The 18,326-nt window shown below is 44.6% G+C and overlaps 1 protein-coding gene across 1 annotated transcript in view; it reads right to left on the bottom strand.

Annotated features, from left to right (window-relative positions):
• Nucleotides 1-18,326, bottom strand: part of LOC135557434 (connector enhancer of kinase suppressor of ras 3-like) — a 45,304-nt gene that overhangs the window by 21,714 nt on the left and 5,264 nt on the right. Inside the window, exons 2-3 of the mRNA XM_064990690.1 lie at nt 4,850-5,013; nt 684-886 (exon numbers count right to left, since the gene is read on the bottom strand). Coding sequence (XP_064846762.1) covers nt 684-886; nt 4,850-5,013 — 367 coding nt within the window. The remainder of the gene's footprint in view (nt 1-683; nt 887-4,849; nt 5,014-18,326) is intronic.

Raw genomic sequence — 18,326 nt, 5'->3', positions numbered from 1 at the left:
GGTTAGAGACGTTCAAGTAAACAATGGAAATAGTATAGTAACACCCAACAGTAGGTGTTACAAACACGGCTAACAATACCAGGTGCAATTCTGGAAGTGGATATGACAATTCTGTATAACGTATCTGTATATTCTGTATAATCATTCAGGAGTGTCGCTATGTGACAGGCCATGAAAAAAAGCATTTAAACAACAATAACAACCCAGGTATGTGATTGATTTTCAATTATTGTTGTTGATCCGATGAGAAGTGCTTTTGCTCGTCATGTACGTGGGCGGCACTACACACCCTTGCTTGTTTTGAGGGGTTACTGACCATAACTGCTGTGATATGTCAATACAGATGTTTTATTTCGCAGCTGAGATCCTATGGAGTGTGTCTGAAGCTGATACAAGCACAGGAAATATACTTGATGTCGAACCCTGCATTACTTCACTCTGTTTTGACTAGAAGACAGTAAAAACCTTCCTCGAGTCAGGACTTTAACAAGATAACATGTATGTTAACATAGGCACTAATAGATCCTAATAGAACGCCTTCCTTCCTGATGAAATGCTAAGCGTGTCTGTGTGTGTGCGCACATGCATGTGTGTGTGTGTGTGTGTGTATGCTTACGTGTGTGTGTTTGCAAGCGTGTGTGTGCATGGATGTGTGTGTGTGTGTGTGTGTGTGTTGCGTCTACCTGTCCAGCCAGGCCAGCAGACTCTTGGCGGCTCCGATTAGCTCCACCACGGCAGTGAGGAAGTCGTTGGGGGGTTTGTGGGAGTTTTGCCTCTCATACGACGGGTTCTTTCTGCGCTCAGACGCTGAGTTCTGGAGGTTGTTGGACGCCGCTCTCATACGACCCACCAGAGTCTTCAGGTTGTCTGTCTCCACCCCGTAGTTCTGAAAGAATGTTCTTCGTTTTAATGACGGGGATATGTGGTCGTATTGTTTACCCTAATTGAGTCGTTCTGGATAAGAGCATCTGCTAAGTGACTAAAATGTCCTGTAAAATGTGTGGAAATATTCTCATAACACAACAATCATAGATGAGAAATACACTCAGGTATTTTGATTCAGTTTATGCATAGTCACATAACAAAACTGTCATTGGCATGATGATCATTTGTGCTGTTATCAATTCCGTTGAAAACCACACGGCTTGGGTTCAGCAAACATTGTCCGTGTCCCAAATGGCACCCTATTCCATCTACAGTGCACTACTCTTGGCCAGAGTCTCATCCCAGCAAACCAGGTTGCGGCAAATGTTCTTACAACAACAACAAAAACTGTCCATTCGTGTTGATGATTATAGAATGTTTGCATAAAACCTTCGCCTGGACGTTCCTAGAACACCTATAATCTGATTCCACAATGTTTCATTTAGGGTGCAAAAAACCTTCACCTGATGTCGCAGGAACGTTCCCAGAACACATTATGTCTGTTCTTTAAAGATTCCCTGAATGTTTATTTACGTTGTGGGAACAGTCTGGTGGGAACATTGTGGGGACATCACAAAAGATATGCTCCCAAAACACAAAACGGTCCAGTTGTGCGGATGATTTCAATGTTTCATTATTTGAAGTAGTGCACTACAGACAGAATAGCGTGCATATTCCAAACTAATAAGTCCTCCTACATTCCTCAGGACCAGTCACCATGGCAGCCTGTGCATGGCCCGTCATCTGACTACAACATATTCCCCACCACGTCTACCTCAATTACCTCAAATCACCAGTGTGTTCTGTGAGAAAGTGTGTGTGTGAACAAGGAAAATATTGAAAAAAAATAGAAAGAATGATGATCGCCGCTTCCACCGACAATATACTTAAACGCTTACACTGTTTGATCTTCCAGGATGTTATGTCTAAACACAGCTCTAAGGATTTATAGCAGGCTAACACCTGAAGATCACTGGCCCTGTACCACAGCTGTGGTAGACAGAGCTAAAACAGCCTTATTTAAGTGCAAAGAATTATAGGATGGGAGAGCCCAACAGCCAGTCATCAAGGTTTGAGATCAAACGCTCCAATCTCTGTTAATCATTAACATGAACATAATATTATCACTAAACACACACACACACACACACGCACGCACACACACACACACACGCACGCACACACGCACACACGCACACACGCACACACACACACACACACACACACAAGCCTCCAGCTAAACAGCTGTTCAGCGCGTTTGTTCCTATCCTGAAGCATAGAAGCAATGAAAACTTCTGCAGCCAACGGAATTCCTGTTCCTGCCCAGGCACTGAAGAGGGGAAAAGAGAGAGGGAAGTAAGCTAGGAAGAGAGCGTGTGAGAGAGGGAGGAAAAGGAGAAAGTGTTCTGTCGACTCTGAGATGTACAGCGGTTCCGATGAATGGGACACAGTTGGAGAGGAGGTCTGCGTCCCAAATGGCATTCTATTACCAAGTGGACTATTTTTGACTCAGGCTCTGGTCAAAGGTAGTGCTCTATGTAGCGAATAGGGTGCCATTTTGGATGCAGTGGAGAGGTGAGGCTGGGGGGGGAGCGAATTATCTGACACCACCGGACGGAAACCGCAGGAACAATGGCGCAATGGCTTTTCCTGAAAGGGACGTGTGTGTGTGAGACAGGTGGGGGGGGGGGGTGAAGTCACATCTGTTTCCTGAGCACCAGGAGATTTCTCCCTGAGAAAATAAAGCTTTGCCCAGAGAGTCCCGTGTTGCATCCCAAATAGAACCTTATTCCCTTCATAGTGCACCACTTTCTACCATGGCCCATAGGATGAGGGTCAAAAGTAATTTTCTATGTAGGGAAATTCTGTGCCATTTGGGATGCAACCCACCAAGCAAGCCCTCTCTCTTACTTCTATATAATGTTCAGACAGTATCTATTCCATCTTACGTTGGACATGTTCAGGATCCCAGTTCATTTCCTCACCAAATCTCTCTTAAAAGATAACAAGATCCGGCACACTACCACCAAAGCATTTCACCCATCTTATGGATCACGGATGGATCATGAGGCCACAAAATGGGAAAAGGGAAAGATCTGACACTGCAGAATGCTGGGGGATTAATGGGACCAAACAAAAATGTACAGTAAGGTAAACTTATGGAACTGTAGGTTCATTGAACAACTGAGGGCTGAAATAGCAGAACTAAAAAAAAAAACACTAGACTAGCACACTGTAGAGAGACTCACACACACTTTCTTTGTGGCCATTGTTTTGTGTTCATAATTGACAGTCACTCTTCTGTTCCGGCCCCAGTCAATTGCCCTGTGCCAGTCGGTTACTCTCTGTCCTACTATTGAGTTAGTAAATTCTCACACTAGGAGGTATCAGGCCCCATTCTCTAGCCTGTGGGCCAGACCCTATTCACCCAGACTTCACAATGAAGTAAAGCACGGATTATACTGTACTCTCCTTTTTCAATTTCCCACAGAGGGGCACTGTATCGCACACTTCACACTGAACCTTGTTCAGAGAATGAAGCACTAGCATACAGCACATGGTTTTCTAGCCTGGTCAGGGCAGATCTGTTTGTGTATAGCCAATAGGAGTTGAAAAGATAGCGCAAACTGATCTGGGGCGACCAGGCTAGCACACAGCTTTTCCATCCGGGCCTGAAAATCCAACCCAGCACAGTGTATAATTCTTACATCAGCACACTGAGAGAGATAGAGAGAGGAAGGGGGGGGGGGTGAATAAAGAAAGAGGGATGGGGGTGGAGAGAGAGACAGAGACAGAGAGAGAGACAGAGACAAAGACAGAGAAAGAGACAGAGACAGAGACAGAGAGAGTAGGAGAGAGACACTCTTTGTGGGCATTGTTTGTGTTCATAATCGACAGTCACCATCCCTCTTCTGTTCTGGAACCAGTCATTTGCCCAGGGAGGGTAGAGAAAAAGAGAGAGAAGGGGTTATGAGAGAGAGCGGGATAGAGAGAAAGTGTGTGTGCGTGGTGCAGAGAGAGAGAGACAGAGAGAATGATGGAGAGAGAGAGGGAGGGTGGAAAAATAGAGAGAAAAGAATGGAGAGAGAGAGAGAGAGAGAGAGAGAGAGAGAGAGAGAGAGAGAGAGAGAGAGAGTGAGAGGGATAAAGAGAGAGAGCAGGAGAGAGACAGGGAGGTGGGGCAGAGAGAGAAAGATATGGAGAAAGAAATATTAAGGGAGAGAGTGAGAGAGCGAGAGAGAGGCATCTGACCGGACATTCCTCCCTAATCCCTGTTTCCTGACCAATGCCAGCTTCTGTCATCTATGGGCCGCTTAGACTCGCTCAAGCTGAGCTGACTGCTTGCTAGATAACTATCCCTCTGCCTGAGGGCACAACAAGGGGTTTGTTTGCTTTTGTTTACTGTTTATTCAAGACCCCTCAAAAACAAGATGATATTTCAAGATACCCCCCTAAAAATGTCAAGCAAGCCACTTGATACGAAGGCTGTGGTATAATCCACTAACCAACTCACTATTAGTATCTTAACTATACTATCATATGCACCAGAAGCAACCCCTTGACCCAGTAGGACTAACTACTGCACAATCCCATCATGTCTTAGAAAAACGACCTCTCCAACAGAATCATTCAACATCAGAGTAGCATAAATGTTATCACAATTTGACCCTTTGTGTTAATGCCCACTTAACTTTGAGAGTGATTTATAGATTATTGCTCTGCCATTTGGGACATGGCAATGAAAAATTGACGGGATCAAACCATGATCAAACTACGTGATGCACAGATATTGGATGCTTGGATATGAAGCTTGTTGATAGTTTGAGCATCTGCATAATCATACACAGGATACGCCTAGGGGACTATCCAAAGCGTGACTAAACGTTATCCTCTGATTGGATATTGGACATTTTAGATCACTAACCAGAGCACAGAGCAGGTCGACAGCCTCCAGCACCAGTTCCTGGTGTCCGATCCTGGTCATCCCCAGCTCTAGGAGGTCCTGGTGGGAGATCTTCAACAGCTGCTCCCCGTCAATCTTCTCCCGCTCAAAGTATGGGACATACTGCTGTAGGCTGTCGTCCAGGCCTGGTGAAAGAGAGACGGATTGTGACAGAGATACCACACACGTGCCAAAGAAGCAAACATTGGTAGTGAGTCAATACAAGTCCATCACTCAGGCATTTCTCAGGATAGCACTGTCTAGCCAGAACCAGAATGAAACTGATCTCTGACCACCGTTGATGACACATCTAGCCACCCAGAATTCCACACATTGCACATAGCAGCGGTTATGACCAGTGGCTATTCTATCACATAGTGTGCTCTCATCTGTTGTTCAGACCTTCTGGCCCAAACGGCATCAGCAACTGGTCCCCAAAATGGACATGTTTGTTGTAAATAGTCAACAAAAAAGCAACTGTCGCCATATGTCGCCTTTGAATTCCATGGTTCATGTTGGCTTGGAATGCCGTGCTACATGACAGATGGCTCACTCCGACACTATGTCCCAAATGGCACCTTATTCCCTATGTAGTGCCCTACTTTTGACCAGGGGTATATTATATTCATTACACTGATTCCATATAAGCAATCAGAACAAAACGGGGCAGGACCTACATGAATTTGTCCAATAGAAACACTAGTTCAACTGTTTCGACTAATGATTACACCCCAGGGGCACAGAGCTCTGGTAAAAATGAGTGCACTATGTAGGGAATAGGGTGCCATTTGGGCCACACCCCCAGAGTTTACAGAGACCCCTCTTAACTAGCCATTAATGTGTTGCCTCCTGCCACCTTTGTGTTAGCACAAGCTAATGACTGTATGTCGTTACACTAAAATACTCTGGTTAATCTGTACACAATCAAAGTCATGTTTCTAAGTGTTTTGACCTTCTGTGGGGATAGAGGTTGTACTTATTTGATTAAATGCACATTCTAAATGCTTGGACAATTTAATTATCCCCTGTGCCAAAGGGTGGAGATGTAGGTGGGCCAGGAGACCTTGTATGAGACCTTGTTGACCACTTTCTAGTGATTGAGGAAGAAGATGAAAGCCCTTGGTGTATTCTTAAAGAAATCAAAGAATGACAGTGAGAGAGGAAAGGAGTTCTAGGAGGGCAAAGGGAAAGCAAGATGTCAGGCCAGGGTTGGGTCCAATTCAGATTTCCGGGAATTTAATTCAATTCAAAACATGAATTTGGATTGGCCACACCCCACAGAAAGTAGAATTTGCTTCATAGAACCAACTTCTCTGGTTTTAAACGGCCTATGTGGCATCGACATGAGTCAGAAACATTAATTCTAGTGTCAAAATTGACTTCAAAGTTTAAGTAGGATCATTTTGGTAATAAAGTCAGTCTTGTCCAAAACAGAGTTTTGTAAGTGAGTTCATCCCGATTTACTGGAGGGTTGGTTATGGATTATGATCATGCCTACTTGCCCATTGCACACAATAAAAAACAGCCAGAACGTCCAGACAGTGAAACAAACCTGCCCATTACCCAACGCCTCAGACTTGTTTGCATGTATCTTGAGTCCCCCACAACCTGATTTGTAACATGAAACACTGCCAGGCAGATGCACACTCTGGTAATAGATAGTGAGAAAATTGCAAATTACAAAACATATAAACAGCGTGTAGCTTGTGCTTTATTTGCGGTAGTTTGACATATTGCAGATGAGGTTGTAGTCATGTTATTGTTCAAAGAAATCAGTCCTGAGCGCGCACACAGACCTTCCCGACTCGATCGATCGTATGGAGAGCACTGGAAAGAAATTGGTTTGCGGGTTGCACGGCAACTTTTTACCAGTTGTAGATAGACAATTTCGATTGTGATTCTGGAGACATGTGTTTCCAACCCTTTTTCCATAAAACATATTAACGCGCTAGAAATGATATAACAGCGACAAGGCACTGTAAAATGACGTTTGGCACACTAGAGGCTTTAGATAAATTCGCTCAGACGTGGTTTAAAGTAAACTGCATTCTAATGTTGACTTTTGTTACGTGAAAACCGTCTCCAGCGAGGGTTTTTACGCATGCTCGGTACTTGGGTCTCGAGTGCTACGCGAGTGGAAATTTGATGGCGGGGAAAAGTCCAGAATAAAACTGACATGAAATGTGGGAGAATGATACATTTGCATCAGTTGGCCATCAAAGTAGGCTATTCATTTCGATGTCATTGTATATTACTGTAGCCTACCATTTAATACAGTATTGTAATGAAACGTTACAATATGTTGACATGACGATATCACGGAGGTCATTGCAAATCAATTTGTGGCATTTGTGTAGCCTACCTGTGTTGCCTAACTTCAGTGTATTGCCAATTACATTGGAAGTTATCAATTGGGATCATGGTCACAGATCTATCGCAAATGTATTATTCTCCACATTTGATGTCAATTTCACTGTGGACTTTTCCCAGAAATGAGATGTTAACCTATCAGGGGCTATAGGGGACTAGATCAGCAAACCATGGAAAATTGCAATTAAAAATTGCAACTAAAATCTGGGTTTATAATTGCAATTATAAACCCATATTTTAGTCAGTAGCCTGTCTATTGAAATATCAAATTAATCTCACAAATAGGCCATTTATAAGAGTTTGTAGTCTTAACATCTGGCACATAATAACTTCACCATTGCCAGAAAACAACCTAACAATACTTTTTTTTAAAGTTTGTCCAAATGTTTTTTTTAAATTATTATTATTATGTTTTAGAGGGTTGAAAAAAAGTTTGTCCAGGTGTTTTTTGTACAGAGATTTAGAGATCTGCTGTCCAACTTTCATCACTCAAACTCCTGTCGGATTTATCTATAGTTATGCACATGTGCAAAAAACACAGATTTATTTTACAATTATAAACTGGATGGTTTGATCCCTGAATGCTGATTGGTTGAAAGCCATGGTATATCAGACTGTGTACATGGGTATGACACTTTTTTTTCTGTTCTAATTAAGTTGGTAAACAACCAGTTGCAATAAGTGGAGAAAATGACATTTTCCCCTCCAAAACATGTTTCCAAGACATTTGACCAAGGTCATTAATTCCATCAACTTGGGTGTACTGACCGTGTTGACTGTTCACTTTGGGTCTGTTTTGAAGAAAGTTTGATTGATGTTTGGGTTTCTTGGTCTGAGGGTTCATATGTTTCCCATAAGGGCCGTGATTAAGGGATAACTAGCGTGTAGGATAACGTTTCAGATACCAGTAATCCCGCTGAACAGCCAGAGACCACCAGCCGTTGTCATGCTACACAGCCCATCACCTGCTATTGATAACACACAATGCTCTTACATTTGTCTGTTGTTACTGGATAGAGCTAGGGGTATGTTATAGAGTTGAACTGAAGACATGTTAGCCTGTTGGTTGCACCCCAAATGGCACCCTATTCCCTATAGAGTGATGAGAGCCCATCAAAAGGAATGCTCTATATAGGGAATAGTGTGCCATTTGGGATGCAGACAACATGGCTAACATGTCCTCAGTTCAACTCTATAACACACCCCTAGCTCTATCCAGTAACAACAGACATGTGTAGGAGCATTGTTTTGAGAGCTTTATTGACAGAATTTCAAGATTTCCCAAATGTCTCCAAGTTGAGACAGAACCTTCGGATAAATCTAATGAGAACTTGATGAGTGTCTCGGGAATGTAATATAATTTTAATACAGTAGCATTGATATAAAGGAGTCTTCAACAATACACTCAACTGTGTATGATAAAGAAAATAGACCCTTTCAGCACTAACAATGAGAGCAAACATCACCCATACGGTCTCTACGAGTATTGATATTTGATCACCTGATTAGGGAGATTTCTGCAAAGAAAAAGTGCGTTACTGAGAACATCATTGAGGTCAGTAAACCCTTGTAGAGGGCTCAGGCTGCAATCGCATTCCACAGAAATATCCAGTTAATCATTTTTCAGCAAGATAAAAACAAACAAAACCCATGTAGCTTCATCCAGAACTTTGGTGATTTCCTCCTCAAGCGTGTCACTTTCCTTTTAAGGTAAACCATCAATTCAAAAGGATGTATATACCATGATGTGTTGTGAGTTCAAATGTTTTAACCAAGTATGGCGTGGCTAATTGTGTGTTCATTAATAGAGTCGATTGATGCACCGGTGCGTCACACGGTGACATCATTTTGAAGATTGAATAGCTCCCTGCGTGTTTATGCAAGAGACTGCAGCTCAATCCCCCCTTTCTGCCAAAATAAAGAACCTATTCCGTAACATGGGGCTTGTGAAAGCTGCCTTTTTTTCTACACACGAGAGGATACAGACAAGAGCTCTACCACGCACACAAGCTTCAGCGGAGAACAAGCTGTGGCTCAGGTGGCCGAGGTCCCTGATGATATACTTGGCCTTCTTGTAGGTGTCCTGGAGGGCAGGCAGTGTGCACCCAAAGGGACATTCAGCTAAGGGTCAGTGGCGAAGGAGCTGTCATCTGGGCCAGAGCCTTGCGAGGGGTTAACACGTTTGAATGACTTACATGCATCCTCTGTGGAGACCGTCAGCATGTAGCCCTCGTTGACGTCAGAGGCTCTCCTCAGCAGCTCCGAGTCGTTCTGCTTGAACCGTGAGAAAAGGGTGTTTAGCTCGTCCGGTAGGGCGGCGTTGGTGTCCACGACGTGGCTGGCTTTCTTTTAGAAATCCGCGATCGTTATAAGCCCTTGCCACATATGACTCGTATCCGACCCACTGAATTGCTTCTCCCCTTTGTCCCTATACTTGTGTTTTGCCATCTTGATTGATCTGCCTAGGTCATGCTTGTCACGTCCTGACCTTTATTTCCTTTGTTTTGTCTTTATTTAGTATGGTCAGGGCGTGAGTTGGGGTGGGCAGTCTATGTTTGGTTTCTGTTTCGGCCTAGTATGGTTCTCAATCAGAGGCAGGTGTTGTTAGTTGTCTCTGATTGAGAATCATACTTAGGTAGCCTGGGTTTCACTGTTGGTTTGTCGGTGTATGTTTCCGTGTCAGTGTTTGTCGCCACACGGTACTGTTTTGGTTTAGTTTCTTCACGTTTCTTTTGTTATTTTTGTATTCAGTGTTCAGTACATTCTTTGATTAAAGTTATGGACACTTACCACGCTGCGTCTTGGTCCGATCCTTACTCCTCTTCAGACGAAGAGGAAATCTGCCGTTACAGAAACACCCACCCATTCTGGCTGGATGCCTGCTTCCCCCCGGCAAATGCGGTACGCTGGCACTGAGCATACCGTCCTGTGAATACTCCGCCTCGGTACCGTGCCCATCACCCCATAGCACGGGGCCTGACCAGTCCTTCAGCCAGCCGTGACAGAACTTCCCACCACCAACGGACCAAGCAGCATAGTAAGGTGGACTCCTGGACATGGGAGGACGTTCTGGATGGCAAGGCAGTCTACACATGGGAGGAGATCCTGGCGGGAAGGGATTGCCTTCCATGGGAACAGGTGGAGGCAGCTCTGCACTCGAGACCGCCAGTGTGCCTCCATGGCCCTGTGTATCCGGTGCCTCCACTACGCACCAGGCCTCCGGTGGCAGCCCCACGCACCAGGCTGTCTCTCCATCTCCTCCCTCCAGGTACTCCCTCCTGTCCGGAGTTGCTAGAGTCTCCCTCATGTCCGGAGCTGTCAGAGTCTCCCTCCTGTCCGGAGCTGCCAGAGTCTCCCTCCTGTCCGGAGCTGCCAGAGCCGCAGCCCCTCAGTCCAGAGGCTCCCCCCTCAGTCCAAAGGCGCCCCCCCTCAGTCCAGAGGCGCCCCCCCACACCAGGCTGTTTCTCCATCTTCTGCCCACAGGTGCTCCCGCCTGTCCAGCACTGACAGAGCCTTTCCTCCTCTCCAGCGCTGCCATAGTCTCCCGTCTGTCCTGAGCCGCCAGAGTCTCCCGTCTGTCCTGAGCCGCCTGAGTCTCCCGTCTGTCCTGATCCGCCAGAGTCTCCCATCTGTCCTGAGCCGCCAGAGTCTCTCGTCTGTCCTGAGCCGCCAGTGTCTCCCGTCTGTCCTGAGCCCCCAGAGTCTCCCGTCTGTCCTGAGCCGCCAGAGTCTCCTGTCTGTCCTGAGCCGCCAGAGTCTCCCGTCTGTCCTGAGCCTCCAGAGTCTCCCATCTGTCCTGAGCCCCCAGAGTCTCCCGTCTGTCCTGAGCCGCCAGAGTCTCCCGTCTGTCCTGAGCCGCCAGAGTCTCCCGTCTGTCCTGAGCCGCCAGAGTCTCCCGTCTGTCCTGAGCCGCCAGTGTGTCCTGAGCCGCCAGTCAGCCAGGAGCCGTCAGTCAGCCAGGATTTTCCAGAGCCGGACCTTTATTTCCTTTGTTTTGTCTTTATTTAGTATGGTCAGGGCGTGAGTTGGGGTGGGCAGTCTATGTTTGTTTTTCTATGTTTGGTTTCTGTTTCGGCCTAGTATGGTTCTCAATCAAAGGCAGGTGTTGTTAGCTGTCTCTGATTGAGAATCATACTTAGGTAGCCTGGGTTTCACTGTTGGTTTGTGGGTGTTTGTTTCCGTGTCACGGGGCCTGACCAGTCCTTCAGCCAGCCGTGACAGAGTCTCCCGTCTGTCCTGAGCCGCCAGAGTCTCCCGTCTGTCCTGAGCCGCCAGTGTGTCCTGAGCCGCCAGTCTGTCCTGAGCCGCCAGTCAGCCAAGAGCCGTCAGTCAGCCAGGATTTTCCAGAGCCATCGGCCAGCCAGGAGCCGCCAGAGCCGCCAGTCAGCCAGGAGCTGCCAGTCAGCCAGGAGCTGCCAGAGCCGTCAGTCAGCCAGGCGATACCAGAGTCGCCCTTCACTCCAGAGCTGCCGGAGTCTCCCGCCTGTCCAGCGCTGCCGGAATCTCCCGTCCATTCGGCACCCATTTCTAGGGTCCCCAGTCCAAGGTCGGCGGCAAGGGTCGCCGTGTTTCGGAGGCCACAGAGGCAGACAATGAGGCAGAGAAAAACTGTGGTAAAGTGGGGTCCACGTCCCGCACCAGAGCCGCCACCGCGGCCAGACCCTCCCCTATAGGTTCAAGTTTTGCGGCCAGGGTCCGCACCTCTGGGGGGGGGTACTGTCACATTCTGACCTTTATTTCCTTTGTTTTGTCTTTATTTAGTATGGTCAGGGCGTGAGTTGGGGTGGGCAGTCTATGTTTGTTTTTCTATGTTTGGTTTCTGTTTCGGCCTAGTGTGGTTCTCAATCAAAGGCAGGTGTTGTTAGCTGTCTCTGATTGAGAATCATACTTAGGTAGCCTGGGTTTCACTGTTGGTTTGTGGGTGTTTGTTTCCGTGTCAGTGTTTGTCGCCACACAGTACTGTTTCGGTTTTGTTTCTTCACGTTTCTTTTGTTATATTTGTATTCAGTGTTCAGTGCTTTCTTTGATTAAAGTTATGGACTCTTACCACGCCGCATCTTGGTCCGATCTTTACTCCTCTTCGGACGAAGAGGAAATCTGCCGTTACAATGCTTGTAATGTCTAACCATGCTATTGTCGCCGGTAACCTTGCCATGTTCATAAGCAGCATCTTTCTCCTTCAGCTTCCCTGCCATCAATCCACTTTTTTTATTAGGTATCACATAATCTCTGAATTTGTTTATCAATCCGGTGACTGCGCATTGATTGATTTTATCTTGAGAGGCGAGGTCGCCTCTCAAGATAAAATCAATCAATGCGCAGTCACCGTAATTTAAGTCCACGTGATCAAAACAGTCGTACAGACCTGAATACCGAAACTTCCCTATTGAGTCTTTGTTTTGTAGGCGAGAAGGAGCAAAATGGAATCATGGTCAGATTTGCCAACGGGAGGACGAGAGATGGCTTTATACCTGTGTCGAAAAGACGTGTAGTAGTGGTCCAGCGTAGAATCTCCGTGAATTGGAGAGTCAATGTGTTCGTAGTAATTCAGGAGCACTGTAGGTTTGGCAGATTGGACATTACACTGAACTGAAGTGAAAGCGGCCTCTGGCTTGTTCATCACAGCACACAAAAGGCATGTGTTGTGCTGGCTGGGGTGGACAGGGCATGAATGAGTGGAGTTTGGACCTGCATTCCAGAGGCAGAATGTTTACTTCACCCCTCACAATAGAACAGGGGTTGTGGTGGTCATGAATCAAAAGGAAGAGAGAGTGGTTTGAAAGCATTGAAACTATTCATAGACTCAAAGCTGTCTCTGCCACTCCCATCCATCTCTCACACACTGGCCATTCAGACAGGGAACGAAAGAGGAAACACAGGAACACACCTTATCTCAAACAAAGGATTTCCTTGACCAGACAAAACAATTGTGCTGAACTTAAACAAAATACTGTTTTGTTGTGTGTGTGCGTATTCTGGGAAAAAAATCCAGAATTGGTACAATAGTAGACTATCCTGTGATCTTTGAATGTATGGAATTTAGCACAACTGGTGGCAGTGCCGAGTCTTCACAGATCTCTCCAAACGTTGGGGACCAGCAAAGGGTTAATACATGACTCTAGGTAGCAGGGTTAATTAATATAATTTTTGTTCCCATGAACTGGATGGAGACAATGAAGAGAAAGTTTCCAAGCCCTGCTAATCTGAAAAGTTATGAGACATAATAGTGAGTCATGATAGTGATAATAATATAAAATGAGTAACCGCCTCTATGTTCCCACGGGTGATAGTGTACGTCAGAGAAACTAGTGGTAACATGTAGGCTAAAACAGGATGTGCTGTTCTGGATGAGTCAGTTCTGGCCCCCAATAGTGTGTATTGTGTAGTGATAATGTTGTGGCCAACCATTAGGGTGTACTGTATAGTGATAATGTTGTGGCCAACCATTGGTGTGCACGGCATCGTATCAAGACCTGTAGGCTTTCGTAAGCGTCATTCCAATAACTCATTCAGAACACCTGCTAAATGCAGCTGCCTATCCTAGCCTGCCAATCTTCCTTGTTTCAATCAAAATTCATTGACGAAGCGCTGGTGTTGTGCCATTAATCAGTTTAAACTACAAGGCCGTATAGGTTCATTGTTCACAGAAATCAGTCATTGGGGGGCTGGTCCCACATAAATGCAACAAGCAAGTATATGTACAGTACCAGTCAAAAGTTTGGACACACCTACTCATTCAAGGGTGTTTCTTTATTTGTACTATTTTCTACGTTATAGAATAATCAAATAACACATATGGAATCATGTGGTAATCCAAATATATTTTAGATTCTTCAAAGTAGTCTCCCTTTGCCTTGATGACAGCTTTACACACATTGGCATTCTCTCAACAAGCTTCGCCTGGAATTGTCACGCTCATCGAAATGATTGGACCAAGGCACCGCGTGGGTAGAGTTCCACATATTTTAATTAATAGAAACTCACCAAACAAAAACAAATAAGCACAAAAGAAACGTGAAGTTACTGGTGTGCACACAGGCAACTATCTGTAGACAAGATCCCACAAAGAACAATGAGGAAATGGTTGCCTAAATATGATCCCCAATCAGAGATAACGATAAACAGCTGTCTCTGATTGGGAACCATACCAGGCCAACATAAACCATTAATCACCTAGATGACCCACCCTAGTCACCATCACGCCCCAACCAACAGAGAATAAACAGCTCTCTATGGTCAGAACGTGACAGGAATGCTTTTCCAACAGTCTTGAAGGAGTTCCCACATATGCTGAGCACTTGTTTTTCCTTCACTCTGCGGTCCAACTCATCCCAAACCATATCAATTGGGTTGTGGTTGTGTGATTGTGGAGGCCAGTCACCTGATGCAGCACTTCATCACTCTCCTTCTTTGTCAAATAATGAATTATAAATAAACCACTGACAGTGTCACCAGAAAAGCATTGCTAGTGTTTCTTGGCCCAAGCAAGTCTCTTCTTCTTATTGGTGTCCTTTAGTGGTGGTTTCTTTGCAGCAATTCGACCATGAAGGCCTGATTCACGCAGTCTCTTCTGTTGATGTTGAGATGTGTCTGTTACTTGAACTCTGTGAAGCATTTATTTGGGCTGCAATTTCTGAGGCTGGCAACTCTAATGAACTTATCCTCTGCACCAGATGTAACTCTGGGTCTTCCTTGCCTGTGGCAGTCCTCACGAGAGACAGTTTCATTCATTGCGCTTGACGATTTCTTCAACTGCACTTGATATTTTCCGTATTGACTGACCTTCATGCCTTAAAGTAACGATGGACTGTCATTTTTCTTTGGTTATTTGAGCTGTTCTTGCCATAATATGGACTAGGTCTTTTACCAAATAGGACTATCTTCTGTATACCACCCCTACCTTGTCACAACACAACTGATTGGCTCAAACGCATTAAGAAGGAACTACATTTCACAAATTAATTTTAACAAGGCACACCTGTTAATTGAAATGCATTCCAAGTGACTACCTCATGAGGCTGGTTGAGAGAATGCCAAGAGTGTGCAAAGCTGTCATCAAGGCAAAGGGTGGCTACTTTGAAGAATCTCAAATATAAAATATATTTGGATTTGTTTAACATTTTTTGGTTACTACATGATTCCATATGTGTTATTTCATAGTTCTAATGTTTTCACTATTATTCTACAATGTAGAAAATAGTACAAATAAAGAAAAACCCTTGAATCAGTAGGTGTGTCCAACATTTTGACTGGTACTGCATGTGACATGTCACCCTTTTGGACTGTGGTAGTGGGTGGACCCGAAGAAATAAGCCTGGTTTCACTCCTGATAAGCTTAGCCAATGGCAGAGGGTGGTGAGGTGAAAGAGTCTTATGACTCAGACTGAGGTGTCGCCAAGATGAAACTTGGTATATGTCCCAAATGGCACTCTATTCCCTATATAGCGCACTACTTTTGACCAGGGCTTATAGAGCTCTAATCATAAGTGGTGCACTATATAGGGACGACGGTGCCATTTGAGACTTGCTCCAAGGAGTCGTCCTCCTCCCTCATAAACAAGTACATAAACTGGATGCTCCTGTCCTGTGGCTGTGGAAGAACCCAAGTTTAATGCAAGACATTGTGTCATGCCAAAATGAAAGATACTGAAGTGAAGCTACATTTTGTGTTATGGGTGGATGTAATAAAATAAGGATAACCGCTTGACAACCCTTATTTCACACTTTTGCAACTTATCAGACACTTTCTTCAGTCAGTAACAGAATTGGGAGTTCCATTACCTACATCTAAAGTCTTAAATCTTGATTTACTATCAGTCACAATCTTCCTCTGTAATCACACCTGTCAGAAGAGCGGGGGAAAATGCGGACTTGCCTGAACACTAGTGCAGGATATTTACTGCTAGTGTATGTGAGTTGTGTGCTTTCAAAGTTCTTCTCATAGGGGAAGGATATAAAACATATAATTTCTTACTGCTCACAGTCAATCAGTTATCTGTTATTATTATATTATGCTCTGTTTATTTATGTGTTTATAGCTACCTAACTGCTGGGGCCAAATACCCGCAAGAGAGCTCCACAAAATGATGTCTCCCTATTTACACGCATGTGAATGTATGCCAATTCAAATAGAAAGTATTTCAATGTAAAGACACCTTAGGGACCACACACACACCGCACTGAATGTTGATCTGCCGTTCAGCTGCTGTTCATCTCCAACCAGCTGGTGGACGTCTGACTGACAACATTTTCCCATGTCGAATCGATTTGCACTCGGTTTGCACACGACAGCTGGCACTCTGTTCAGAGGTGCTACTGTAAGTACATTCGGCCAGCAAACTCTACTCGTGTGTCCATGCAGGTTCCTTTCATGAAGGAACCTGCTGCTGTTGTCTGGCTGGTGGTGTAAACAAACTGAGCCACAGCCAAAGATTGAGGACGGTAATCCTTTTTGCCATAACAGAAAAAACATTGTAAACACTGAACAGGAGCTACGGGACCAGTTCAATGATCATTCAGCATGTTTTCCACAGGGATCACAACAGCTTGAGGCATGATGGTAGGTAAGATCTAAGCTCAGATCAATGGCGTGTGCATCAAGCCTCTCAGAATATGAGTGCTGATCTAGGATTTCACACCCCTGTCCATGTAATCTTATTTGTGTTGATCTAATACTGGACAAAAATATAAATGCAACATGCAAAGTGTTAGTCCCATGTTTCATGAGCTGGAACAAAAGATCCCAGAAAAGTTCCATACACACTGAAAGCTTATGTTGTGCATACATTTGTTGACATCCAGTTTAGTGAGCATTTCTCCTTTGCCAAGATAATCCATCCACCTGACAGTTGTGGCATATCAAGAAGCTGATTAAACGGCATGATCATTACACAGGTGCACCTTGTGCTGGGACAATAAAAGGCCACTCTAAAATGTGTAGTTTTGTCACACAACACAATGCCACAGATGTCTCAAGTTTTGAGGGACCGTGCAGTTGGCGTGCTGACTTCAGGAATATCCACCAGAGCTGTTGCCAGAGAATTTGATGTACATTTCTCGACCATAAGCCATCTCAATTTGGCAGAACGTCCAAGCGGCCTCATAACCTCACAATGTAAACACGCCAGCCCAGGACCTCCACATCTGGCTTCTTCACCTGCAGCATCATCTGAGACCAGCCACCCGGACAGCTGATGAAACTGTGGGTTTGCACAACCAAACAATTTCTTCACAAACTGCCAGAAACTGTCCCAAGGAAGCTCATCTGCATGCTCGTCGTCCTCCCCAAACAGAAAAATTGGGACACTTTTTTTGTACTTAAGTATATTTTTTGTATATTACACAAAGAGCAACAAATAAATACTTTGAATACACCTTAAGTACATTTTATGTATATTGAGTCTTCTTGGGTAAGCTTTACACACCTGGATTGTGCAATATTAGCCCTTTATTATTTTCAGAATCATTCAAGCTCTTTCAATATGTTTGGGATCATTGCTAGACAGCAATTTTCAAATCTTGCCATAGATTTTCAGGTTTAAGCAGATTTAAGTCAAAACTGTAACTTGGCCACTCAGGAACATTCACTGCCTTCTTGGTAAGCAACTCCAGTGTATATTTGGCCTTGTGTTGTAGGTTATTGTCCTTATTATTGTTGTCCTGCTGAAAGGTGAGTTCCTCTCCCAGTGTCTGTTGTAAAGCAGACTGAACCAGGGTTTCCTCTAGGAATTTGCCTGTGCTTATCTCCATCCTGTTTCTTTTCATCCTGAAAAACTCCCATTTGTCAAGCATACCCATACATGATGCAGCCACCACCATGCTTGAAAATAAAGCGGCAATTACTCAGTGATGTGTTGTGTGGGATTAGCCCAAAACATAAGGCTTTGCATTTAAGCCCAAAAGTGTTTTGCAGTATTAATTTAGTGCCTTGTTGCATAGAATATGCATGTTTTGGAATATTTGGATTCTGAATATTTGTATTATTATTTTCACTCTGTCATTTAAATCATTATTGTGGAGTCCCTACAATTTTGTTGATCCATCTTCAGTTTTCTCCCATCACAGCCATTGAACTCTCTAACTGTTTTAC

Source organism: Oncorhynchus masou, chromosome 16 (genome assembly GCF_036934945.1).
Source record: "Oncorhynchus masou masou isolate Uvic2021 chromosome 16, UVic_Omas_1.1, whole genome shotgun sequence".
In the NCBI taxonomy this organism is placed as follows: domain Eukaryota; kingdom Metazoa; phylum Chordata; class Actinopteri; order Salmoniformes; family Salmonidae; genus Oncorhynchus; species Oncorhynchus masou.
Note: the sequence above shows the minus strand (reverse complement) of the source record. Positions and strands in the feature narration are given on the sequence as shown.